The sequence below is a fragment of the Kogia breviceps genome, chromosome 12, assembly GCF_026419965.1.
Source record: "Kogia breviceps isolate mKogBre1 chromosome 12, mKogBre1 haplotype 1, whole genome shotgun sequence".
Classification (NCBI taxonomy): domain Eukaryota; kingdom Metazoa; phylum Chordata; class Mammalia; order Artiodactyla; family Physeteridae; genus Kogia; species Kogia breviceps.
The window spans coordinates 98,796,892-98,824,741 of record NC_081321.1 but is presented as its reverse complement, the minus strand read 5'-3'; the positions used below and the strand labels follow the sequence as shown (position 1 = coordinate 98,824,741).

General features: G+C 52.0%; 1 protein-coding gene across 25 annotated transcripts; it reads right to left on the bottom strand.

Annotated features, from left to right (window-relative positions):
- Positions 1-919: 919 nt before the first annotated feature.
- Positions 920-27,850, bottom strand: FAM118A (family with sequence similarity 118 member A). 25 transcript variants are annotated; one of them, XR_010835963.1, is made up of 11 exons: positions 26,986-27,291; positions 19,665-19,842; positions 16,963-17,088; positions 15,890-16,142; positions 12,912-13,133; positions 10,752-10,880; positions 9,270-9,555; positions 7,667-7,699; positions 5,733-5,810; positions 4,040-4,335; positions 920-2,120 (listed from the first exon to the last, which is right to left on the bottom strand). XR_010835963.1 is itself a non-coding variant. In XM_067010382.1 (11 exons), the coding sequence occupies exons 3-10, from the start codon at positions 17,037-17,039 to the stop codon at positions 4,081-4,083; spliced, it is 1,356 nt and encodes a 451-aa protein (XP_066866483.1). In that variant the 5' UTR covers positions 17,040-17,088; positions 19,665-19,842; positions 26,986-27,291; the 3' UTR covers positions 920-2,120; positions 4,040-4,080. The 25 variants fall into 25 exon arrangements, 20 of the variants coding, with proteins under 20 accessions (XP_066866483.1, XP_066866479.1, XP_066866484.1 ...); XR_010835964.1 differs by lacking the exon at positions 26,986-27,291 and adding an exon at positions 26,378-26,455; XM_067010382.1 differs by having other exon boundaries at positions 4,040-4,358.

Sequence of the window (27,850 nt, the reverse complement as noted above, 5' to 3'; positions counted from 1 at the left end):
TTCATCTCAAAAACACTCAGACGTTGGCTCGTGAAATGGGCAACCCATCGGGTGAAACTTGCTGCTGAGGTCGAGTTAGGGGGAGGAGGCTCGTCTGAGGGAGCTGGCCAGGGCGGAGGGCTGGGCGGTGTACCCCCCGCAGCTCCGCGCAGCTCGCTGCAGTCTCCCGCTTTCACCTAGAGCAGGTCCGGCAAACTTCTTTCAGGGCCAGAGTCATACGTATTTCAGGCTTCGATGAGGAAGCAAGAAGGCTATTGTGTAGGTGTCTGTATAACTATTATTTAAAATATAACCATTTAAAAATGTAAAGACTATTCTAGCTTGAGGCAGCAAACAAATCCATACTTGGTCACTCCCTGACCCAGTGTTTCTCAGAGACAAAATTATAAATAAGTGAACGAGTTATGCTCAGATTGTTTTCTTTCTAACATATCAATCTTGTTGGAATAAATTTGCATTTTAAAATAAGAATCACAGCAGAACGGACTAGATATATTCATTCATTACAACAAGGCGGCCTCCGATTCTTCAGCATGGCACTCAGAGCTCGTCTTGAACTGGCTGTACTTTACTTTTCCAGTTTTATATCCTGTTTCACACCATTTTCCATGCTTGTAATATTGCTACACCCAATGTATGACCAACTTTCAAATTCACATATCTTGCCCGTATTGCACTTTGTAAATGCGTCTTTTTTAAAAAAAAAAAGCCAGGTTGGGCTTCCCCGGTGGCGCAGCAGTTGAGAGTCCACCTGCCGATGCAGGGGACGCGGGTTCGTGCCCCGGTCCGGGAGGATCCCACGTGCCGTGGAGCGGCTGGGCCCGTGAGGCATGGCCGCTGGGCCTGCGCGTCCGGAGCCTGTGCTCCGCGACGGGAGAGGCCCGCGTACCGCAAAAAAAATAAAGTTGAGCAAGCGGAATTGAAGATAAAATTTTATTTCTGACAAGAATAACATAAAAGATTTGTTTTCCATGCTTCAAAAAGAAAGAAAAAAAAAAAGGTCTTAAGCAACTCTCTGGCTTTTCTCATTCCCTACACATCCCAACTTCATGCTTCACTTTCCCTAAACCCGTGAGGAGCTACAAGACAGGCAGCCTTGACACAGAAACCAAGCAGGGGCAGTGCCAGGGCCACAGAGCCACTCCCCGGGCACACGGGCACGCAGCTCAGCACGCCATCTGCCCTGTGCGAACCCTGACAACGTCTTAACGTGTTACAGACCCTTGACAAGTTTTGCCTGCTTCACTCTGTGCAAATCCTTTAATGTGGGCTGTGGGGAGAGGATTTTAAGAGAGAAGAACAGAAAGGTTGGACCTTAACCCATAGATTAAAGGCTTGGAAAGCTTGGAATTTAACTAAAAGTTTGGAACTTGGTCTTGTGCTCCACTTGTAATTTCTCAGTTATCCATCGCGTGACACGCGTGGACACTGCCATGTGCTTTTGAAAAGGCCCTCTGGCTCCTGGAGACTTCACTTCTTAGTACCAGTTAGACCCGCCACTCTCTAGAGACCAAGGACTGACTGAAACTACACAACTCCCAAGAAAGAAGCCTACAGGCCAAGTCGTTCTTGAAACATACCGCTCTCACTGGCGGACTCGGTGCCTCCAGTTCCCATTCCTTCTTTACTAGTTAACAATGGAACAAACACACTTCTAATTTTGTCTCTACACTAACAAAAATTATAAAATTTAAGTGTCTAGTGTCTTATTTTCTCTTTGGCAACTACTGTTGCTTGGACAGTCTTTACTTTCCCCCTTTTATTAGAGAAAAAAAAACACCTGACAGAGGGCCCATCCAATGGGAGTCGGGAATACCAGGGATGTCCCCGCCCACTGACTTGGTCCCTGAGGTAGTCGTGCATCAGTCCTCACAAAGGACACCTGCCGTATGCGTCACCTCCCAAGCAGTTCAACACAACACGGAACTCCCTCACCCAGCCTCTGAGGGCCACACCCCCACACGGCTCTTTTGGGGTATCTGACGGTTCAGGGTCAAGAGGTCCTGGGCGGAGTTCTCTAACATTCCTCATCGCTTGGGATGGCACTGTGGTTACAGAAGGCTGGTTTTCAAGTTGCGGTTTTTATTGGTTTTAAAGATCTCAAGACCCTCCAGCATCATCTGTTTAAACAAAAAGAAAGGAATGCCAAAAAACATTAAAGTTGATCTTAAAGTATCTGCAATGGGATTTTTACTTCAAAAACTGATGATGCTTTCTCTTATGTGCTAAAGACTTTGAAGATAACCTCCATAATGGAAATAGTGGCCACTGTCTAAAAATGGCTTTCTGAGTTACAAACACCACCACGGGACAAAGTAAATTATATAACATTAGATTTGCAAAGCTCTACGGAAAATCTCAACCCATGAATGTCAGTGCTTTTCCCCTTCTCAGTGCACGGAAGAGGGAACGGTTGTTAAAAGTGAGGGGCGATTTCAACACACACAGGGCGGGCGCCTGTTGACTTGTAGAGAAGAGTGAAGGTTCAGGGTATGTGCACAAGGGGATGCCTGCAGGTGGGAGCCCGCCGAGCTGCCCTGAGCCCGCCAGCCTGCAGGTGTGGCCAGCGGGACAGAAGGTGAACCTTGGTCTCACCCACGTGCAGAGCAGGACAAAGCGTTCCGTAAGAAAGACCGGAGGGCGCTCTCTACATAGACAGACCTGCTTGGACAGGAGGCCGCCAGTGTGCGTGCTGGCATCCAGGGGATCCCTGAGGAGCCTATGGACTGGCTTGCCCACTGCTCTGGAGCAAAGTCCACCAGGCGGTCCGCTCTGCTGCCCTATACACACACCACCAATTCAGAGGGCGGCCTGGGGCAGAAAAGCTATGCATATGCACAGCAGCGGCAGCGGCGGCAAATCCACACCCACACGGCCGACTGCACCGGGGCCCACCTTCTTCAATGCCGGCAGGCAACTGAGGAGCCCCAGACATGGGGGAAACGCAGCAGGAAGACCAGAGGAAGAGAATCTCTTGTCCTGGAGGGAACTAACTACTGTCCCTAACTACTGGATTCCCAATCCAAATATTTGCTAAAAGACTTCAAAGGATTTTATCCAAAACACTATCAAAATGGAATTCTCCCTCTAAAGATATGTGCACTGAAGTTGTACAAAATGTAAGGGGGGGTAGGTGCAGTGTCAGCCGTGGTTGGAACTCAGCGGGCCCCTCAAAAGGCTCACCAACACACACGCACCGCCAGCCAGCCAGCGGGAGCCAGCACCTCACCTGCCTCCTCCTCCCACCGGGCCCAACGCACTCTGCAGGCAGCCACCAGGGAGAAAACGGCCGTGTCTGCTTATTTGTTTAACGTTTATTATGAATTTCTGTATCCATAACAAACCATTTCAACGGTACCCGTTCCTTGTGGTGTTGAAGGAAAAGGCCGTACCGCAGTACTGCTCAAACACGTGCACTGAGGCCCTAATGTAAATGTTAGGTAGGTAACTGGTAGTATGGTAAATGCTGCACAGCTCTCCGAAACTCTTGGTGGATTATTACATTGGTGTTTAAGAGTGTTTTACTGAGGTTTTCTTATCTAATAAAAAAATAAGCGCTGTTATCCGAAAATCCTCTGTTCTAATGTTCTCAGGAATAGAGTAGTCAGATAACCAGGGAAGTCTCTGGTATCTCTAGAGATCTGAAAAGACACCATAGTCCTAAAACAACAGATGCTACGAGAAAAACTGAATCAGAAAACAAGAGCTCTCAGGAATGAACACCCACACCCAAAATAAACATTTAACACCCAAAATTAAAAAGAAAAGGGTGGAACATACTTTGAGACTCTTCCAGAAAGTTTCTGAAGAAAATTAAGACATTAGAGAAAACACAGTAGAAATCAGTCCAGGAGGTCCCAACTAATATGACTGAAGGAAGAGGGAACAGAGGAGACAGATTATTCCAGAACTGGAGGGAAGAAAAAACTGAGCAAGGTATATAAAAACCTTGCTCACCTATACATATTCTCATGAAGTTTCTAAACATCAAGGAAAAAGATCCTAAAAGCTTCCAGAAAAGAAAGAACACGTCACCTACACGTCACAAATCACAGAGACGTGGGTCGCTGCAGACCCTCTTCAACAGGAAACCTGACCACTTAGGACGGCGGAGTTCCAAGGCGGAATCACGAACGAAGAACCCCACACTCCAGCCCACAGTGATGAGGCGGCCCCGGCAGAAGTGGGTGCGGTCCGCAGAAGGCAGCCCTGGGCGCTAACCCAGAACAGCAGGGAAGGGGGCTCCGGGCCGACACGCGGGCGGCAGTCCAGAGCGAGCAGGTGGTCGGGACGGCTCGGCAAAGGAGGGGCGGTGCGACGGAGAGAATGCGTACGCTTGAAAACGTTGTGACGTGTGGCTTTTTTGGACAATAGGAGAAAATCTAGAAACCCCCCAAAAACGAAAGCAACACAAACACCACCAATATGCAACAGCCAAAAATGGGAGCATGCTGGATGGAATGTCGAGGGAAGAACCACTGGACCTTGATACTAAGAGCGCGTCCTGCAGCTGGCACAGCAGTCATGGCCCTGCGCCCGTGAACACAACACACGGCTGGCTACCCAGGAAACATACTTCGGGGTTTCTAAGCAACTATCGTCCAGCTTTTAGAACCGACCCATAGAGAAACTGGAGGGCTTCTTTCCCTCAGTCGGTGAGCGCCATGAGCAACCCTGACGATGTAAGAACTGGTGGCGTCGGGAAGGGAGGGGGGAAGGGAGGCGAGGAGGGTAGGGGCCGTGACAGCTGCATCTTCGTATCGAGAAGTCAGAAAACAGGGGTGCACTATTTAAAGAATGAGAGAGTACAGACTATGGAAACCTGGAAGGAGGAGAGGGAGGGAACGGTAAGAGGGAGCTAGACCCCCTTTCCTAGGGGTGACAGAGATTGTCTATTGAAATAAACAGTGCAACTAAATACTTAAATAGTTTAAATAAACCTCATTCAGTGATAGAGGTAACAAAAAACACATGATTTAAAGTGGTTTTCTCTGGAAACTAAGGTGACATCAATCAGGATAGTGGTCACCTTGGGTGGTGAGGCAGTGACTAAACAGTGATGGGGCGTGGGGCGGGCGGGGGCAGAGGCTCCTGACACCCTTTCGTTTCTTGAACTGGAGGTAACCAGTGAGTTTTCGCAACTGTGTATTCACTTTGTGAAAACTCACTGCACTGCTTACAATCTGTGTACTTGGCGAGTTTTTCTTCAGTAACATGCTAACTTAAATAAACAGAAATTGTTAAAGTAGGAACCTCTGGGCAGTTGGAATGATCTATGTATCGTTCCTTCCACCAAGAGGCTGGGACATTAAAGCAAAGCACTATGACTGAAAACACCTCCAAATAAGGCCAATCTTCAAAAAAGAAAAGACATTACAGGGCTTCCCTGGTGGCGCAGTGGTTAAGAATCCACCTGCCAACACAGGGGACACGGGTTCGAGCCCTGGTCCGGGAAGATCCCACATGCCGCGGAGCAGCTAAGCCCACGCACCACAACTACTAAGCCTGCGCTCTAGAGCCTGCGAGCCACAACTACTGAGCCCACGTGCCACAACTACTGAAGCCCGCGCGCCTAGAGCCCATGCTCTGCAACAAGAGAAGCCTCCACAATGAGAAGCCCGCGCTCACCGCAATTAGAGAAAGCCCATGCGCAGCAACGAAGACCCAACGCAGCCAAAAATAAATAAATTTTTTTTAAAAAAGAGAGAAAAGAAAAGACATTATACCAGTACCTGATTGTCTGAGTTTCTTTGCAACTTCAATTCCATTTTCTTCTAACTTCCTCTTTGCACAGTCCTGGCATGCATTACCTGAAAGATGAAAACTTTCATTAAAAAACTTACCTAACAACGGCTACCATCAAAAAGAACATAAACAACAAATGCTGGCAAGGGTGTGGAGAAAAGGGAACCCTTGTACACTGTTGGTGGGAATCTTAACTGGGGCAGCCACTGTGGAAAACAGTAAGGAGGTTTCTCAAAGAACTAAAAATAGAATTACCATATGATCCAGCAATCCCACTCCTGGGCATATATCCGAAAAAAACAAAAACTCTAATTGGAAAAGATACATGCAGCCCAGTGTTCACAGCAACACGATTTCAATTGCCAAGATACGGAAAAAAGTGCAAGTGTCCATCAACAGATGAATGGATTAGGAAGATGTGGAATACATCTTCGAATACAATGGAATACTACTCAGCCCTTAAAAAAGAACAAAATGTCGCCATTTGCAACAACATGGATGGACTCGAGGGGCATTATGCTAAGTGAAATAAGTCAAAGACATGGTATTCCGCGTGGTATCACTTACACGCGTAATCTAAAAAATATAACAAACTAGTAATGTAACAAAAAAGCAGACTCGCAGATATAGAGAACAAACCAGTGGTTACCAGTGGGGAGGGACAATATAGGAGTAGAGGATTAAGAGGTAAAAACTATGAGGTGTAAAATAAGCTACAAGGGTATATTGTACAACACAGAGAAAATAGCCAGTATTTTATAATAACTATAAATGGAGTATAACGTTTAAAAATTGTGAATCACTGTATCGTACACCTGTAACATATAACATCGTACAGCGACTATACTTCAATTTAAAAAATTGTTTTAATTTAAAAAACACTTACCTGATTTTACTGAAGCACTGACCAACTAACCCCTACCATATGCTACAGATGTACAGATGTCTATCGAGTTAATGCTTTTTTCAAAAGCAATGGATGATTCTGGGAGTCAAGAGATCGCAGCTAAAATAAAAGTGTCCTTTCCCACGGAGATAGGGGAGGAACGGGAAGCTGAGCGCGCCTGCTTCGCAATTCCTTAACCGAAGCCCGTGCAGCACTACCAAGTTTCTATCTGTGGCTCTGCCGAGAGGGGCAGGGAAACCGGGGCTGCCAGGCCCCCGGCTCCACTGACCGGAGCCCCTTCTCCCTCAGCTGACTAACCAGCGTGGGGGAACCTGGCACCAAGTTCACCCCAGGGTGCACGCCGGGAGCCTCTGAGCGCAGTCGTACCCGGCCAACTCATAAACGGGCAGAGTCGAGCCCTGCGAGATGAGGATGGACCTTTCAACCACGTAGTAGATAGAAAAGTTTACACCAACGCTTAGAGCCTCTGCAGTTACAATCTCTGAAGGGGCTGGGCCAGATTACACACTACCGTGTGTGACACGGAGCTCGCGGGAACCTGCGGTACAGCACAGGGAGCTCGGCTCCGTGCTCTGCGACGACCGAGGTCAGAGGGCGGGGGGGGGGGGGTCCAGGAGGGAGGGGCTATGTGTACACTTGGAGCTGATTCACTGCATTGCACAGCGGAAACGAACACAACACCGCAGAGCAATTACTTCCGATAAAAAAAAAATACTGACTACATCTTAGACCCAACGGTATGACACAAACAGACTCTTGTTCTAATTCCCCCGGACTCTCGGTTCCAGGACAGGAAATCCCTCCTGGCACCAGCGGACGGCCCACGCCGGCCGGCGCTGCTTCCCCGTCCAAGGGACCGTCACGCGGGCGCCGCCGCCTGTCATCTCTGGCTGTCCGGACGCAGCACGGGCGAAGTATTCAGTGTGAGAAACACATCTATGCTTTTATAAGTAAGAGCAGGAAATCACTGGAACACGGAGACAAAAGACGGGCAAAAAGCAAGATCTGCTTTACCGAACAACGTGGTGCTGTCCACCCGATCGGCATCTGGGGAAGAAAGGAGGACAGTCAGCAGATGCGACCCCACAGGGCGGCGTCCTCGGGCGGCTCCCGCCCCCCCTCTCCACCGCCAGGGCTGACGTGAGGACTGAGCCCCGCCGGGCCCGTGGAACTGCCACCACGCCTGCTGTTGCTGCTGACCCACCACCCCCTCCCAACAGGAGAAGCCCCTCGAGAACACGCGTACGGATGGACGCGGTCACACGTTACAAGTCCCAACGGCCTTCAGCCCCAGCAGCGTGTCAAATCCACTCAGCTGCCAGCGTCTAGAACACGGGCCCTGGGTGGGGACAGGAGGCCCCCGCCCCCGGCGGCACGCGCGGGAGCCCCGGGTGAGGTCCCGTGGGCGCGGGAGCCGCCCCTCCAGAGCCAGCGCGCAGGCCGCGCAGGGACACCCTGAAGGCATGTTCCACTCTGCTGTCGGTCTAGGACCCCAGCCTCAGCTTCAAAATACCTGGGCACTAACTCTCTGAGCCCGTCTCATCAGCTCTAAAATCATCTACTTACTAGCAGTGGATCCGGTGACCAGAAGTGAAATAAGGTCAAGAATGTAAAATTCACAGCAGAGTGTAACACAGCGAGTGTCTGCTCCCTGCTCTTTCCCGTAGTAAAGAAAGCAGACTGCCGCCCTAATGACCCTTTTACTAATGTAAATGCAACTTAAGCCAGTGCATCTTGCTAACCACTAGCAGTTTGCAGAGGGACTGGTGGGAGGCAGCTAGACGGCTGGACTGTCTGTGCGTTCGGTGCCCGTGATCTTCGCACTGTCTCTAGTCTTCAAGTTCACGGCCGGCCACACGCAGGCAGCTTTGGGGTTAACCCAATTCCACCGCGTGGGTGACTACGTCTGGGTTTCCTATTACCGGGACATGACGGCCGATACAGACCTCTTGAAGTCTGCCGTCACCCCTGTTTCGTGACACCAAACTCAAAGCCAAGAGCTGCCCCTACGGCAACACGACCAGTGTAAGGGGTGCTCACTTCTCCTGGTCATTCCCGGCAGACGATCGATTCCCCAGAGAAGGGCCAAGGAGAATTACTCAAAAGGTGTGCTGCACGCAGCAGAACAGGGAAAAGATGTTATTTAAAAAAGAAAAGTCTTCATGAACTCATTTTGTGCTGCTGCGTTTTAACTTTTACAATGTAGTGACAGGATGAAGGTACGAGGTCTCTGCATTTTTCAGGTGGTCATTATCACCGCTGGTGAAGCTGGCCGGGCAGTTCTCTTTCTCGGTTACGGTAATCGGGAGCACGGCACGTCATGTGTAACGAACAGGTGCATACGACTGCACATATATGCGCGGCTCTGACGGTGACATTCCGTTTATACGCTATTACTATCATACCAGTAACCCTAATCTTCTCTTTTTAAAGTACACAGAGACATTAAAAAGAAACAATAACTAGAAGACTGGTGAATCCAATGGTCTGTAAAATCACCTCTCCATTTTACTTTATGGTATGTGATTTATATCTACAAAAAAGGGGGGAAAAAAACCCAAAGCGGAAGCACCTTTTCGGATCGGTACACTGAAAGGTGAAAATGAAGGTCCCGTACCTGGACTGGGCTGCTTGCAGATCTGAGAGGCAAGGTCCCGCACGTAGCCCGGGAAGCAGTCGAAGCGGTCCCCGAAGGACACGACTTTGATGCCGTGCAGAAGCATGTCGGCCTGGTGCCTGAAGAACCGGTCCTCGTTCTCCTTGAGCACGACCATGTAGTGCTCCAGGCCCACCCTGCTCGGCACCGAGTAAAGGAAGAGGGCCTGGAATATCTGATCGCGAAGGGTCTCCCCGCAGCCCACAAACAGAAACGATTTGGTGCGGTACAAGTTCTGCAGAACTTCCTGTGAAAGAACCAGCGAGGAGATGGAGATGCTCACCGCAAAGTGAGCGAGACCTTACGATGTAAAAAGCTAGACATACCCGCAGTTTCAAATCGTCGCTCCCTGCCTGGCCTCTCCCAAGAGCCGCAGGGGAGCCAAGTGAGAAAAGCAGCAAAAGGAAGCGAGCCCCTTCCGCTCCAGGGCAGGACGTGGCCCCCGGTCCACATCCCCAAACCCGTGCAGACGCGCCGCCGCCCGCCCCCCGCCCCCCCCACCATCTCGTCGGTGTAGTCGCTCAAGTCACACCTGCCACAATCATGTACAATCTTAAATGATTACAACATAAAATAAGGGCCGAGATTTTCTTTCAGCTCCGAGCAGTGCATACGTGACGCCCTGGAACTGACCTCTGTCTCGGTGAATCACGCGTGGGAACTCCGCGGAGAGGGGCCTGGCCTCGGAAGAATAGGGTTTGGGGGGGTGCGGGCAGGAGAGCTGAGGAGGGACCAGTGACAACGGCCCAAGGGAGTGGGCGCAGAGGGGAACAAAGATTACGAGTGGGGTCGCTCAGGCACGCAGCAGAGAATCGCCAGTTCAGACACCCAGACACCTCAGAGAGAGGTTCAGCATCGGCAAGGTACTTCTTCCCACGCGGTACTGGTGCAACTGACGGGCGTCCCCCCTGTGCCCAGGGCGTAGGGGCGAGGGAGGGAGGGCCTGGCGCTCAGCTCAACGGCGAATCAGTGAAGACCCGTGGTTTATTAAGTGCCATAATAAATGAGATTATAAAAAGCTAGCAGGCAGTTTCCCCACACTTCATTTTGTCCAGGATATCAAAAAAGCCTCACAGAGAATGAAATTTTAAAACTAGGTTTTGAAAGCTAAAAGAGATCGCTAAGTAGAGAAGGGGAAGGAGATGCCTGAATGAACAGAGAAAAAAGACGAGTAGAGACGAGCGGCCAGAGGAGAGAGTCGCAGACCGTGCAGGGGCCTGTGAGCCGCGCTGCAGAAACGGAACCGTACCCCTGAGCAAGAGGGCCACGGAAGGCTCCCTGAGCATCTGTGCAGGGCCCTGGAGACAGAGCTGAGAGCAGTGGTGTGACCCCAGGGGCAGGAGGCCTGGAGGCCAGGAACCCGCTCCGACCGCCGCCACTGCTGGCTAGCGGCCGCCACGCAGCCCCAGGGCGACGACCGGTGCCCAGTCAGGATGGCCATACCATGACTTCTGGGTCTTGAGTAACATCTTTATATCCCGATGGGTCCAACACCATCCCGCAGGGATCTGTGTATAAGCCGTGAATGTGAAGAACTCCGTATTTGATGTGTCCTCTAGCCCACTGAAGGACCTAGCAAAGAGCAAGCCAGACACAGGGAGAACGCTGGTATTTAAAACAGGCATAAGAGGAAAATATCCACAGTGATTCATGGCCTCTCCAACCTACCCGGGAAACAGTAAGAGAGATGCTTCAATTTATAATTATATCTTTAAACCTAAGAGAAACTCAGGTGTTAAATGCTAGTTATTCCTGTCCTGCCCTATCGAAAAGAACTTCTTCAGAGACCAAGACTGTTACGTAGAAAATACCTATAACGTCTCAGATTACAGCACACTGTCAAGACTGATGACTTCAGGGAGATGACGAAGGCTTTCACTTCTAAGTCACATGTTTTATTTTAATTACCGCTGGGCATACGTTGTTTGTACACCCAGAAACATACACATATACAGAAAAAATAATTTATCAGGTAGCTCTCAATTGGCTTCATTTCAAGATACAGAAGATGCACATCACGTATATTCCTTTTATCTCCACGCCAGGGGCTTTCACGACAGCGGGCCGGACTGACAACCCCAGACAAACGGACTAACACCCGCCCCCGGCCCCCCACGAGCAGGCAGAGGAGCCAGCACTTCTGTTCCTTCTGCCACGTGCAGCTTATTTCCAGAGGCCCTCGGTACAGCAGGAAGCAGCCCCGCAGACGGGGCCACGCTGCTCCGACACGGGAGCAGGTGTCCTGCCACGTGTCACCGGGGGCGGGGGGGGGGGGGGGGCACGCGCTTGAGGCGTCGGCCGGGGCCCCGTCACAATTCCTCGGCCAAGCGTCGGGAGGCAGGCTGCCTAAGGGCAGCTCCCACACCTCCCCGGGTCCCGAGTAAGACGGCATCGCAACGGGCCTCGGTGTCCCTGCGTGTGGAGTGGGGCTGGGACCCCCTGCCCACCAGCAGTGAGGCAGGAACAGGCAGCAGCCGTAGCCGGCAGGGATCGTACGATCCACAGGCACACACGGCGCGCAAGAAATACAATCGATGCAATGAAACCGTGGTCAACCTTAGCGATAAAAGAGATAAAAGCGTAAAACATGCACCTTTCCGACGGGAGAAACGTGTTTTGTTAGGTTCTTTAGTAACGCCTCGTGCCGGCAAGACATGGGAGACGGAGTCCCCCTCACACAGCTGCAGGAGTGCAGACTGGAAATCTTTCTGGAGAACACGTGGGTGATTTACATCGTTTGTCTTTAAAATGGTCACACCCTTTGACCCTAACCGTTCTCCAGGCACTTATCAAAAGTGTAGGAATTTTCACTGTAGCGTTATTTATAGTTGTGAAAATATGCTCACAATGATAACTATAATCTAGTCTCACAATGAAATTACATTTAAAACCATGCTTTTTTTTTTTTTTTTTTTTTTTTTTTGCGGTACGCGGGCCTCTCACTGTCGCGGCCTCTCCCGTTGCGGAGCACAGGCTCCAGACGCGCAGGCTCAGCGGCCATGGCTCACGGGCCCAGCCGCTCCGCGGCATGTGGGATCCTCCGGGACCGGGGCACGAACTCGCGTCCCCTGCATCGGCAGGCGGACTCGCAACCACTGAGCCACCAGGGAAGCCCGTAAAACCATGCTTTTAAAGACAGCCTGATGACAGGAAAATGCTCACAGTATAATATTAAGGGAAAAAAATCAGCACAAAAATGTGGCGTGTACTGCAATCCCAGTTTGTTAATTAATAAATAAATAAGCCAATTAACCAAAATTCACAGCAATAGGACTGTAGGTGATCTTGCTTTCCTGAACTCCAGCCTTTATCACCCACATCTCCTACAATGACAGAGCCCTTTGTGGGTGTGCAGGACAGAAGCAAACCGGAAGCCAGGGCGGGTAGACGAGGGGTCCTGAGGACTGGCGGCAGCGCCCTGTCCCAGGCCCTTCGCGTCTCGTTCCAGCGGGGAGAGGAGCCTCCACGAGCAGACAGCACCTTCCTGTGACGGGCCCTCTGCTGGGAGGCGGCAGCTGGCGCCACACCACAGCAGCGGTGCCAACACGCCTGCGCCGCTGCCCCCGCCCCCGCCCCCGCCCCGGCCCGGCGCCCGGCGCGCACCTTGGTCTTGTCCTTCAAATCCAGAGACTCCATGGGCTTGCTGTGCCGCTTCCCGAAGATCTCCAGCAGGTTGTCGTAGTTGGTGGTGAGCACCATGGCGCCCCCCTCCATCAGGCTGAGGATGGACTGCAGCACCAGCGGGCTCTCGATGTGCTCTTCCAGGTTGTCGAAAACCTCCAGCAGGCAGTCCTGGAAGAAGTTGGGCTTGGCGTCGCCCGTGCGCTACGGAGAGGTGGACCCGGAGTTAGAAAGCCGCCGTCTCTCAGCCACCGCCGTCTCTCAGCCACCGCCGAGCCCCTGGGCAGGCGACAGTACTCTAGGCGCCAGGGATGCAGTAGTTTTTTAAAAAAGAGAGAACGGCTGACCTTGTAGAGTTTACTGAAACCCTGGGGGAGGGAGGCAGGCAGCGTGCAAACACGTCAGCAGTGATCAACGCTGCGGGGACGCCCGCAGAGAAGGGGGCCCGCTGCCACGGCCTCTGATAAAGGGCTTCGAGCGCGCGCGCGGAGGGAGAGAGGCAGCTCCGGAGAGGGCGGTCCCAGCGGGAGAGGAGCCAGCGCCAGACACCCAGGTCCGAGCACAAGTGGCGCTGAGGGCCCTCGTCTCCAGAGAGGAGTGAGGGCGCGTGTCACGGGTGAGGCCAGACAGCTGACCCGCGACCAGGTCACGTGGGGCCCTGAAGACCACAGTGAGGACCGGGGCCCCCTCCCCCTACGCGAGAGCCACAGAGGCACCGGCCTCCCCGGCACCGCACACTCCGGACCAGGGAGGGTGCGAGGGTGGCACCCGCTCACCGCGGAGTCCCTCCAGCTGCGCTTCTGTCGCAGCTCACGCTGGGTTCACACACACACACAGCTGATCCTTCCTGTATCACAGCCTCTAAATTCCTCCATCACCCTCCTCCAGCGATCCTGTCCCATCTCCGCCATCCATACCCCAAACCTCACCGTGACCAGCAGCGGGGCCCTCTCCAGAGCCCCTGGCCGGCCTCTCCCTCCACCTGCCCAACTCTAAGCACCCTGGCTCCCAGGGGACTTCACCCCACTGGGACCCAGGGCACTGACCCACTGCCTCCCCCTCCCCCGCCAGCCCAACTTCTCCCATTACGCAGCCTGGATCCCACTCCTGAAATTCGCTTTCCACTTCCCCGCCCTTCCCTGGCTTTGCTGGAATCCTTGGGCAAAACCCCAACCCTGAGAAAACCAACTCTCCACTTACTCTGCACCTGTTCCCAACCTGAGGAAACCACAACCATTCTGACTGCCTCACCTGAACTCTTTTTTTTTTTTTGCGGTACGCAGGCCTCTCACTGTTGTGGCCTCTCCCGTTGCGGAGCACAGGCTCCGGACGCGCAGGCTCAGCGGCCATGGCTCACGGGCCCAGCCGCTCCGCAGCATGTGGGATCTTCCCGGACTGGGGCATGAACCCGTGTCCCCTGCATCGGCAGGCGGACTTTCAACCACTGTGCCACCAGGGAAGCCCTGAACTCTTTTTTTAATGGAAGTTCTCAAAAATACACAAAAGTAAAGAGGAGAACAGATAAAGCTCCAAATATGCATCTCCTTGACTAAACAAGCATCAACCTAGCTGGCCTCTCTTTGAACGAATGGCCTCACCCAAGGGGTCCTTCTCTGGTCCATCGGCTCTGCGCCTCCCTCCCCTGCCAGGGCTCAGCGACCTCCTTTAGAAAGGGCCCGAGAGCAAACTGTCTGAGGCTTTGCGGGTCACAGTCTCCGCTGCCGGTACTCGGCTCTGCCCTGAAGCATGGAAGCAGCAGCCCTAGACATTGTGTAAAGGAACGCAGAACTTTATTTACAAAAACAAGCAGCAGCCAAACCCTGCCCTATGACGCTATGATGCTAGTTCCCCTTATTGATACAACACCCATACCTGGCGTCGTCACCCAGCTAAAACCACTTCCCAGACTCTGGTAAAGCCACGTATGGCCACACGTGCAACGCCGGCCAATGCCATGAAAACAAAGTGACTTGCATGTCAAGCCCCCGTAAGGGAGGACGCGCGGCCCCTCTGTCCCCTTCCCACTAGCTGGCTGGCACACATCGTTTACGGCAGGAGTCGGGGCAGCTAACCTTGAGCGTGAGGTGCGGGCTGCACGGTGAAGACGGCGGAGCCGTGAGCGCGGCCCGGCCTCCCCACACCGTCCAGCCCGCGCTCTCCTGGGGCTGCCTACCCGGATGTTTATGTGAGAAATGTAACGCAATCACAGTCAAGCGACGTACTTTGGGGTTTCTTTCCGCAGCAGCGGAAGCTCTGCGTACTAGCCTTCAGGCTTTCTTCTCGGTTAACCCTCAACTTCTCCCCACCCCAACTCTCAGATGACGGCTAGACTTCAACAAAGCTGAGGGGAAGACAGCTGCCTCGGGCCTCGGCCGCACCGTCTAGCTCCCTGCGAGCGCCCCGAACGATGGCGACCTGGCTGTGACCCGTGTGAGCTCAGCCCTCTCGGCGCCCGCCCCACCGGCTCCAGGCCACCACTCAGTGGGTGTCCTCTGTTTCACCAACCGCTCTTCCTCTGCCAGATCCTTTCCACCTGCAGACAAAGAAGCTCCATCTCCTCCCACCTTACAATGTTTGGGAAGCCCTGGTCCTGTGAAGGGATGCGGCTGGCCGGCCTGGACCAAAAGCAGGCCTGGCCGCTCCGTCCCTTCGCTAAACGAGCGTGAGGTCACCGGGCCGGTCCCCAGAGCAGCACGGCGACCTCCCTGAGACAAGCCCCCTATCCAGGCTCTGTTTAACAAGGACTGTTTTAGGAGCCCACACTGTGCTCGGCACCCGCTCTGTTTAAAGGGACGATATTCTGATGAACTGAAAGACTTCTGGCGTGTCAGCCCAACTTGGCGAGAAACAGACACGACGCGGGCTTTTGGAGAAATCTAAACGCTAGACTCGTTCACCAACCTGGCCTAGAGCCGAGGTGTCCCCAGGGAGACCTGGCGCACTTGTGTGCAAAGACTTACAGGGGACATCTTCCGGATCAGGTCATGGGCGACGACCAGCAGGTCCCCGTCCTTGGTCACCTTCCTGCGGAACTCGGCCACATCCCCGGGGTGCAGCACCTCGAGCTGCTCCGCGGCCTCGATGACGGCCTCGATGCAGCTCCTCCATGAGCACAGCGCGGGGATCCCTGGGGCCACGGCGGCACTGACTCCCGTCCCGATGACCAGGAGCAGCTCCTGGGGCTGTTTCCGGATGAGGCTCTTTAAAAACTTTCTACTTAAAAACAAGGGAGGGAAAGAAGGAAAGCCAACGTGGACGTACCGCAACCACGAAGAAAACAATGCAGTCCGGGAACATCCGTGAGGCGTCAGGTCAAGCACAGCCCGTGCTGGACACAGACACACACGCATCGTCCCCGCAGTTATACCAACCACAAGACGGAGCCCGTGTATTTCTCCTGTTGTGTGTTAATCTCACAGGTTCCACCCTCATTCCTAAGGGACTTGGGACACTACTGTCTTATTCATCTCGAGTCCCTCGGAGTGTCGAGCACACGTTTAAGGGATATGTATCTGTGATCAAGAAATCTCGCAATTTAAATTCCTTTAAAACTGCAAAGGGCTTGTAAATACAAACTACGGTGATAAAATGATCCCTGATTACAGGGACAGAAAAGAAAATTCCTGGCAAAACGCTGGTCCTCTGCAACCCACTCCCCAGCAAGCACCTCCTTCTCCTGCGTCACTTTACCGAAGTGCAACCCGCCCACTCCCAGTCAGAGGTTTCTTTCCTGCGAAACGTGGCACCCCCAGCCTTAGACGTGACCCTCTGGTCACCTGCTGCTCAGTAGGGAGGCCAGGCGACGGTCGCCGGCTTGGGCAAAAAGAGAGCTGCCTCTGTGAACGTTCCTTACTTTGGAGCAAAGGGGAGTTACCTGGCCCCGTCCTTGGTAAGGACGTCCGGGTAAGCGGAGGGAGACGCCCTCCCCAGCCGGTGTTCTCACTTCGCTCACCCTCCCAGGTACCAAATAACGTACGAGGAGACTTGTGATGGAAGCTACACGCCTGCCCGAGGTGCCATTGGCTCCGTTTACCTTGACTTCTGTTCACTTCCGTTTGTTGTCTTTTCCACAGAATCCATCTGTGAATCCTGAAGAGGTTCAGAAGCCATCGGTCAGAAGCGACTTCTACTTCCCAGAGGAAAGTGCCTTCATTAGTGCCTGCAAGAGAGATGAGGTGGAATTAAAATCAAAGGTCTCGGCGCTTTCTTCAAATTAGAATAAAGGAAACGCATCGCATACAAAAACATACATCCAAAATGGTTCCTAAGCGCCCATTCCTAATTCTGTGACTTAAGAGGCCAGGCAAAGGCTCAGACCCAGATTCTGCAAAGCCGACACTGGAGGGAAAATGAAGGAAACCAGTGTGAGGGAGCGCAGGCGGTGCAGCGGTTCGGCGCTGGGTGTTTTCACGGCCCCTTCATGACTCTGCTCCAGAACCGCTTCCGGGTGACACGAACACAAGCGACTTATCACGGAAGGAAGGCAACGCAATGGCACGACAGAGCAAGCCACACCCGGGTTTCCAGGACTATCCGAGCTCTCGGGGGTACCGAGCATTGCCCTGAGATGGACCACGACGTGCGCAGCAAGTCTTCCCGAGGAGACGCCAGGCCTCCCCTTGCCCGTACTGAAATCCAGTCCAAAGGAATAATCGAAGTAAAAAGTCAATTCTTAGCTTACATAAAACACGACTCTCGAATCAGCTAGGTCTCTATTGCCAAACTATCTCCATGTTCTATCATTTTTCCAGAAGCATATTCCCCCCCCAATTCTCTACCTAACATTTACTGCAAAGAAGTAAATATACAGGGCTTCCCTGGTGGCGCAGTGGTTGAGAATCCGCCTGCCTATGCAGGGGACACGGGTTCGTGCCCCGGTCCGGGAAGATCCCACGTGCCGCGGAGTGGCTGGGCCCGTGAGCCATGCTGGGCCCGTGAGCCATGGCCGCTGAGCCTGCGCGTCCGGAGCCTGTGCTCCGCGCAACGGGAGAGGCCACAACAGTGAGAGGCCCGCGTACCACAAAAAAAAAAAAAAAAAAAAAAAAAAAAAAAGAAGTAAATATACAGAAAAATAAAGATGAAAAAGCCCATAATCCTACTACCTACAAGCAATGACTGTTAGCATTTGTAGCGCTCCCTCTAGACTTTTTCCTTTAAAATTTTTACATCATTTGAGACCACAGGTCATATCCTACTTTTTTCATGCATTTTAATAGAAGCACTTCTCTTATGTTATTCAAAACTATTCCTAAATGTAAGTGTAACAGCAACATGCATGACACTCTATCTCACTGATGTGCTATCACTTACTTTACCTGCCTCCCCAACGTGGGGCGCATTTCACTAGAACATTCTGACAGCCGCCGTGCACGAAGTTCTCATCCATCTTGAAATTACTTATTTAGGAAAGATTTCTGACAAGCAGAACTGCTCAGTTAAAGAACACGAACTCTGTAAAATACCTCAGCACATTACCGCCAAACTGCTTTCCAGAAAAGTGGTCAGCAGAATACCTAAGTGCCTGCTTTGCACAGCCTAACCAGCACTAATTGAAAACCACCTTTTCACATGTATAATCTCTTTTTTTCCCCCTACATTAGAATTAGGTCACCAAAAATAATTTTCCAGGGGAAGGAAACAAGGCTTAGTCACTCTATGAGCATCTTCAGATTTTCAAGCTGAACAGGATCGTAAGACTATTCCCTGGAAATGCACACAGAACTCTGCGTACGTGCCTGTGCACATCCCCCCCTCCCCCGCTCACGGGAAAGGGTTCAGAGCGCCCTTCAAACTCCCAAAGGTGTCTGTGGCCTTTGCCCAAATGCTGAGAGACCGGTCTGCAGGCGAGGAAAGAGCTGCTCCGACGCCTGTCACCTGCCCAAGGCTGGGGCTCGGCCCTAACTCCTTCCCGTCGTGGAGTTACTATCCGAGTCATCAAAGGTCAGGTTGTTTCATTTTTGTTTTTATCTACTAGATATTTTCTAAGGAAAGGAATAAAGATTGAGGTCTTCCACTATATTATATAACGCCGAGTGTCAGCAACCCTGGCCCCGGCCTGGAGACGTCAATGACTGGCCTAGCGATTCACCGGTCCTCGGTTTCAGCAGCTGCGAAATAGGAAACCTTGCTAACTGACCGAGCTTTGAAAGCTTGAGAGCCCCTCATAGGAAAGAAGCTGTGGATTCAGCCTCTGGGGTCACAGAGCTCAGGAGGCCGCAGACTTCCCTTCCCAACCTTCCACCGCAGGACGGAACTCAGAGCCCTTCCTGTTCAATCCTATGTGAAAGGTTAATACGAGATGCTTACCGGCTGACTAATCCAATTGCCCCCCAGTCCTGCCCCCCCCTCAAATAATCTCCATCACTTGAAACTAGTTACTACTTCCCACCTGGAAAGGGGTCTTTTACCTCATCCTGCCCTACAAAACACTTCAGAATATTTTTTAAACAGTCACTGGTCAACCAATGACTTAAGAAATCACATGCCCCAAACTGTCACCAATTGAGAAGAACTTTAAAAATCTCTCTCTAGTTCTTTCAATTATTGCTCAGCTGCTTTCGATGCTCCATATATGTATGAAGATAGATACAAATGGAAAACCTAAACATTGCATCTACACATCTGCAAAAAAGTATGAACAAATTAAACTTTTGTGGGCTGGACTTACGTCCAAAATTAAGTGATTTCAAAGTTTTCCAAAACAACAAGTTATCACTACAAGTACTGAGCACTTACGTAACAGGTGACAGCTTGCACTCCTGAGTGGTTGTTTGCTGGCTTAAGCGCTCAAAACTCCTCCTCCTCCCGAGCGTGATGAAGGTCTGGCGCCAGCTCTGCAGCACTTCCAACAGAACCGCACACACTCCAAACTCAACAGGCAGGTGAGCCTCTAGACTTTAATACCGATGGGTGTCTTTAAGGATCAAAGTAGCCAACACAGAAAGTACCCAATTACATTAAATCTCAACACAATAACTATGTAATGATGAACTGCATAGCTGCCCATATTTAGACATTTACAGTCCATTGTAACACTGCATGTTGAAAGACATTACCTCATTTCCTGTTCTTTCAGCAGCATAATTATCCGAGCCAAATCCCACCATGACTTAGAAAGTACCCCAACTCTCTCCTTGTTTTTAAATCAAGGGCCAAGCAGGAGAGCTCCCTCCGAAGTACTCAGTGCCCGATCCTAGAAGTTTCTGCAGGTGGGCAAGCCTCTGGGGTTCTGCTCCCACCCCCAACGCCATCCCTCCAAGCCAGCCAGGCTTCAGACAACAGGAGCAACAGCCTTCGGAGGCCTTTCAGACGCTGCGTTTTTTTGGTTTCCTTGGTGATCGTGTCATCACCACAGTTTGCAGGCCCAAAGCCGAGTCATCACGGCAACCCCCTTTTTTTTTTTTTTCCAAGGGCCTATCAGCATTTTCTGAAAGCAAAATCAGGCCCCAACACAGATTTGCATAAGCAGTTCCTGTCCTTTTTATTTAAAGCCATGAATAAAAGTCTGAATAGGATACTTTCTGCTTAAAATCTGAGATCACGAGTATTTTATGAACTTCAGAGAAGCCAGAGACTGCCTTATCCTTTGAATCCCTAGCGTCCAGCACTAAATAAATGTTCACCAAACTGAGTCTAATGCAAAAGAGAATAAACTACAGGCACCAAACTTGTTATTTACAGCTGGCAAAACAAAGTCCCGCCCCCCAGCTCCCTAACTCCACTGCGCCAGATTGTCGGTGACCTCCCCGCCCCCATCCATCACGCCTCCTGGTCCCCTGGCCCTTGGGTAGTCAGTCCTCGCTGTCACTGACGCTGGGCTTGGTCACATGACTCCTTTGGCCAATGGGATGTCAGCAAACAAGCAAGCCAGCGTTTGATAAGCACGCTGACACTGGAGCCTGCCCCCTCGGAACTCAGCCTCCTAAAGCGCAGTCTAGCCTCCCGGACAGCCCCCGATGGAGAGCACACCAGCTGACAACCCAGCACCGCCCACTCAACAAGCACGCGAGGCTACGAGGGACCGTTCAACGCCAGGCAAGAAGCCAGATGACCACAACTGCGTGAGGGACCCCAGCTAGGCCGGCCGGAGTCCCGCTGAACCAGGCCCGGGTGCTGATCGACAGACGTGGCCGTTCTTTGAAGCGCTCACTTCCGTTCTACACAGCCAGAGAGGGCAGAGGGGTGGGAAAAAAACAAAAGTATCAAGACCAAAAAAAAAGCACAGATCAGTGAGTGAGAAGGGTCCATAAAGTTTTGAGGGGGAGGGAGAAAATATTTGTCAAAAATAGTATTTTAGGGACTTCCCTGGTGGTCCAGTGGGTGAGACTCCACACTCCCAATGCAGGGGGCCCGGGTTCGATCCCTGGTCGGGGAACTAGATCCCACGTGCATTCCGCAACTAAGAGTTCGCATGCCACGACGACAATCCCACGTGCCAAAACTAAGACCCAGTGCAGCCAAATAAATAAATTAATTTTTTTTTTAAAAAAAAGAACAGTATTTTATTACAAGTAGCATAATAAAAATCTTAAAACGAATCACTTTCTATTATAAATTACACCTTCACTTAAGTACAAACCCTGAATTAGAAGTTTCCAGTCTGTGGGATCCTCAAAAATATTCTTAAGAAAACTTCTTAACTTCTTCCTATAAATAAATTATCACATGGGTTTTGAGTGGTATAAAAGAGCATGGAGATGAGAGCTCCCAAGCTGTACAGCCCCTGATTACAATGAAGGAAGAGGGGCCTACAGTAGACATACGCTCAAAATATATTCCTCTTACAAGGGACATCGCAAATATTCATGAAAATTTCCAAATGCTCGCTTTTGACTCACTTGTACCCAATCCATAGTGATGGAATAAGATGCCCCCAGAATTTGTGGAAAAAGTCAGGTCACTGTGACTACAAATGACTTGATTAACGTGAAGGCCGGGCAACACAGCTAGCTCTGGTATTACCACTCTGCTACTGTTACAAAAGTAACCCACACTAAGAAATGATTTATAAATCTGCTACTCACAGGAGACAGGAGACCTGAAATATTAATACTAGTATTAAATGTAATCCCTGTAGCCAGTGTGGTTCCTAAGGACTGGAAAGTCCTTAAATGAGGCCAAACTAACTGCCCTGTGACTACAGCCAGGCAGGCCTGGAGGCCTCCGGCCATAAAGCAAGCTCTTCCCAGGTCCATCAGCTATCGCAGAGGAGTGCCTGGGGCTACAGCTTACGGACACTGACACACCTGGTCCTTAACATCATCCTCCTTGCCCTTTACTCTAACTTGAGTCCCTCAAACTGCCTTTTTCATGGTAATCTGGCTCCCCGAGTTGACTTGGGAGGGGGGCCACAGAAGCAGAAATCATTCGGCAACAAGAGGAAGTTTTCAAGTACCTTTGACAGACTTCTGACCACTAATGAATCATCTGGGATCTGGTTGGTAGATGTATTTCTGGCGAGTTTGGTTAGCATAAGTAGGTTCACCTGAGCTGAAAACGAGGTGCAAATGGACCTTGAAAAATTAAGCTTCCAGAACTGCGGAGAGGCTTGCCCTGAAACCGCAACACCTGGGGCTCTGGTGGAGAAAACACAGGGTCTGGAGACAGGAGACACCACCACATCCCCAGCCCCCAGATGGCTCTGAACCTCAGTTTCCAAATCTGTCAAATGGGAACGCCGTCATCCACATCACTGATTGTTGTGAAGATTTTGAGTGAGTCAAATATCTGAAAGGCACTTAACCTTAAGATGTTTATCTATTACTATAAACAACCTCAGCAGCCAGCTGCTCTCCCTCAGCAACAGGAAGCTTTCAGTTCAACACTACTTCTCCACAATGACATATTCATTTAACCTGGATTCTGGTAAAACTTAACCCAGTGATTACTAGTAAGAGATCTTCAGGATGAATTGTTTTCTTCAAGTTACAGGAAATACAAAACCTTACTTTGAAAACATGCTACTTAACGAATCACTTTTTATTCAGTCAAAATAAACTGCAGGGGGAAAAAAAATCCTAATTTTGTAATGATCAAAATGTGCTCATTTGCTTCTTGAAACCAGTGCCTCCAAACAGAGTTGCTTCGGCACATAAGCTCAAACCAAGAAAACAAAACCCGCCACTAATAAAAAAATTTAAAGGCCACAATTTAGTTCAAAAAGCAACATTAATTACTGACACTTTCTATGCCCCTGTTGGATTCAAGGGCAAACACTAAGCACTTTACACGCATCCTCGGGTAAAGCTCTCAACAGCCCTGTGATGCAGCTCTTATTCTTACCTCTCACCTGGCCACCGCTGACATTAAACCCTTTTAAGGGGCCAACCACCACGCTAAATGGAGTCTTGCACGTTTTCTCCAACCATCAGCGCAGCTCAGGAGGGCACGCAAACATACCTGACATTTTGCTAGGAACACTGCCAACATCTCAAGTGGTCACCGGTTAGTAGTTTGTCCACCAGATGTGACACGTTACTTAACAATAAGCCAATAATGGCTTATTAAAATGTACCAATGCAGAGGCCAAATGCTGAAGCACCAGCATTTATCCATCCCAAGAGGAATAAGAGATGTTCTAGAAAGTCACTCTCCAGTGAAATCTAAAATTATAGAATTTTAGAGCTGGAGGGATCTTAAAGGTCCTGCGATGTCAAATACCCTAAATAACAGAGGTGAAAATTGAGACTGAGAGGCAGCGACTTGGTCAAGGTCCCCTAGGGAGTCCGGGGACAAGCTATAAACTCATTCCTGGCTTATGTCCCATAATCTTGCCACTATCCCGGGCACCAGCTGGTCCACTGTGACCCCAAAACTTCCTGTAAGGTACTCATTTGTACCTCTTTTTACGACCATATCTTTACAAATACCAAGCCACATAGTGGCTGATCTGCAGGTTCACCTGCTTCCTTGCTCCGTTCATTTTCCAGAAATGCTAAGATAAACAGCCGGCATTCGGAAGATACTAGAGGTAGCAAGAAGCCTCGGGCAAAACAACTAGCTCACAAGAGCTTTCTGTCTGCTCCCGGAGGGGCAGCTTATCCACAGCAGTCCGTGTTAACTTTAGCAGGGAACAGATAAGGAGGGCTCAGCTGGGAAACAAAGCCACCACTGGAGAGGACTGCATTCTCCTGGGAAAGAGACCTTGAGGCTCTTTGAGGGAGGAAGTAGGATCCAGCAGAAAGAGTCCAGGCTTAGAAGTTAAACAACCGTATCAGCTGTACTACTTAATATGGGGTTGAGTTACTGTGTCTCTGAGCTGTATTTCCTTCATCTGTAAAAAACGAGTAGCATCTTACATCTCCGGGTTGCTGCAAACACTAAAAGGGGTGAAACACTCAAAACAGCAGAGCCTACAACAGTGCGCTCCCCGCTACACCATGTGCACGCGATGGGCATCCTTCCTGGATTTAATCAACTGAAATTAAATAAAATTTAAAATTCAGTTCCTCGCTCACACTGGTCACGTTTTAAATGCTTGACAGCCACACGTGTCGAGAGAACCGGACAGCACAGATCCAGAACATTTTCATCATCACAGACAGTTCTACTGTACAGCCGTCACCGTACCGGGCGAGCCTCCCTGCCCCTCACCCAAGTCCAGACCTCAACAAACAGAAGTCCTGTGGATTTACTCTCAATCAATCTCTAATCCATACCCTCTGCCATGCCTTGCAGTCCTCACAACTCGTCTGGACTGACAGCCACCCTGCTTCCGTTTCCAGCCCCTCTGGTCCCACACTGTCTCCAAAGTGACGTTTCTGACACATCTGAACTCGTCTCTCCTTCAAGGGCTTTCCAGTTCCTTCAGGACCCCCAAGCCCAGCTTCCAAACACTCCAGGATCTGGTTCCACTTGAGACCCGCCTCTCCTCTCCCCGCCCCCTGTGCCACGTGTGCACCTCCGGGGTGGACGCGGGGCTCACTCTGGCACGGTCACCCTGATGAAGCCCTCGGTGACCTACGGGCAGAAGACCAAAACCTCCCCTAAAAGGACTAACAAGTTCCCAGCGTCAGTCCCCAGGCAGAAAACGGTGGGCTGAGACAAGAAAGAGCTGGAAAGGTCTTTGGGGTCTAGACGTTCAGAAGCTTAGCCGCGCCTGAGGAAGCCGAGGTCCTCGCTGGCACCACCCTGGCCCGGGTCACCCCCACCTCTCCTGTGGTCTTGCTTCCTCCAGACCATTCTCCCACGCCAGACCCAGCAACTGTTCAAAAACACAAAATCCCTCTTCACTCCCCTCCTCAAACTCCTCGGTGCCCCACCCCCCACCCCCTTCAAATACCAAATGCTCCAGGAGCTCCTCTTGCTCTGGTCCTGACTAGGCTGGCCCAGCCCGTTCCTGCCACCCCACGCCTGAAACCCCGCCCTCTGCCAAGCTTCCCAGTTTCCCCCATTCTGGTCTCCTCTATCCGGAACACCTCCCTCCCTCCTCTCCACTGACCAACGCCCACCTTTCTTCAGCTCCCAGCTGGACCATCACTCACTCCGGGGGGATGGGAGAAGCAGTAATTCAAGAAAGGGCCAAGGGCACGGTGGGTCTCAGAAAACAAAGCTGGATTCTTCCCACCTGGGATTCCCTCTAATAGCCCCCGAGGACCTTGCTCATTAAGGAGGTATTACATCTCCAGCCACGCCCCCAGGATGAATCTATGCTCCAGCCCACTTCTCGGTTTCCAAAAATCTCATGTGCTTTGTGGCATGCCTCTCCACCTTTTCACATACTGTCCCTTTGCCTGGAGTCACGCTGGCAAACTTCTTGATTTCAACCTTCAAGAATCAGCTCACCTATTACCTGTCACTTTTCCTCTCCTCCAAGAAGCCCTCCATCACACCCCTTCCTGAGAATCTGACCCTCACCCCAGCTTAGTTCAAGGCCATATAAAAACGACCTACGTGTTAACTACCCCCCTCCATCGTGGCCCTGAGAGTAGGGGCTGTGTCGTCTCTGGCTCCAGTGCCAATTCCTGGAAACTCAGTCTTTTGGGTCTAGACTTTAAGAAGCTTAGCCGCGCTTGAAGAAGCCACGGTCCTCACTGCCACCACCCCGGTCGAGGTCACCTCCACCTCTCATGTGGTCTTGGTTCCTCCAGACAATTCTCTCCCACCACAGCCATTTAAAGAAAAAAAAAAAAGTTAGCTCCATGAATGACAAAATTAGGAGACAAGCTCAAAGCGTCCTGATCCACCCCAAGCCCCTCACCTACTTAGCGGGGCCACCCTGCACCACATCGGTTCTGTTTTCTAGGCGCTTCTGTGGAGCCATGAGTCTCACCGCAGAGCATGAAAATTAAACCCTGTCCTGCTCTGGCCTCAATGCAACAGTAAACACGACGCCTCGGCCCGCGCTGAGATCACACCCCCCTACCTGGTTACAAAGGGTCACCAGGTGACTCATATACCTCTACTTCTTTTCTATTATCAAGAATTCACAAACCCCCAGGAGCACTTACACGGACACCCCATTGGTCCACGGACCTCAGGCTTGAGAAACCCAGCCTCGAGAGCAGCGAGGAGAGGGAGCCAAACGGCAACTGAACCTCAGGGCGGGTTGTAGAGAGCAGGGCAGACGCCGAGGGTGGGGACGGCGACCCAGGGAGCCGGGGGAGGGGCTAGGGAGAGATGGCGCGGAAGGCCTCGCGGCCCAGGGGGGTTCTGTGGGGACCCGGGGCTGGGAAAGTCAGGGACGGTCTCGGGGGTCCTGAGGGAATCTTGGGGGGTTTCTGGAACCGAGGATCCTGAGGGGTCCCGGGGCTCTGAAACGGCGGGAGGGCCTCAGCTCAGGGAGTCTCGGGGTCTAGGGGAAATCCTGAAGGGTTTGGGGGCTAGAGAGTCCTGAAGGTGTAGGAGCCAGAGGTGGCCGGGGACTCCGACAGGGTCTCGGGGGCCGGGGCGGATACCGAGGGGTCCTGGGGGCTGGGGCTCCCGAGGGCGGGTGAGACGGGGGTCTTGGGAACCGAGCTCTGGGGTCCTTGAGGAGGCCGTGGATCCCGAGAGAGGCCGGGGGTCTTGAGGGGCTCTCCATTCGGCACCCCCGGGCCTCCCCAACCAGCCAACTCACCCGCGGCGCCGCCGAGACGCTGGTCGGAGCTCGCGCTCCCGCCGCCTCCTCCCGCTCAGCGGTCCAAGTCTCCGGGGGCTCCGGGAGGCCGCGCGCCCCTCGCGCTGGGCGGGGCCGGGCAGAAGTCTGTCAGCGGGTGGGGGGACGGCGCGCGCACCCGGAGCCGGAGCAGACGACGCGCAGCCCACAGCCGCGACTCCCACGGAGGCCGGCCGCTGCGTTACTGCAAAACCTTGCCCCGTGCGCCCGCCCTCGCCGCGCGAAGGTTCCGCCCCGAAACCACTAGCTCCCTAGCCGCCGGCCCCGCCCTCCCAGGAGGCCCCGCCCCCATCTCCGGCGCAAGCGCGGTCGAGTGCGCGGAGGGTTCTAGCTGGGCCGAGCCTTCGTCCGCGCTCCGCCTGCAGCTACTCACCGCGCGTTCTCAGCTTCTTCATTTGCAAAATTGGCGCGGGCGCACTTTCCAGGGACATAGAGACCATTAAGTGCAATCGGAGGCGCCTCTCTGCAGCCAGGCCCTGCATCACACTCATGCACAGCTTCTGTTCTCCAACCCGAGTTGGGTCCAGACCCGAGCCAATGTCGGGTCTCCAAACACGCCCTGCTTGCCAAAGACCCTGAGGACCTAAAATCGCCAGTCCCCCCCCCCCCAGCCCCGCGTTCTTTTCTTTCGGAATTCTTACCACTCTGAAATTACGTATACTTGTTATTTGTCTCTCCCCATCTCCCCGGAAGAGCCGGGACCTTGTCCGCCGTGTCCATCCCTGGGTACCCAGAAGCTAAAACGGGGCTGGCCACACGATCGGTGCCCAAATGTGAATGAGTGACTGTCCACCCGTGCTCTTCCCTCATCAAGAAATACTCTCAC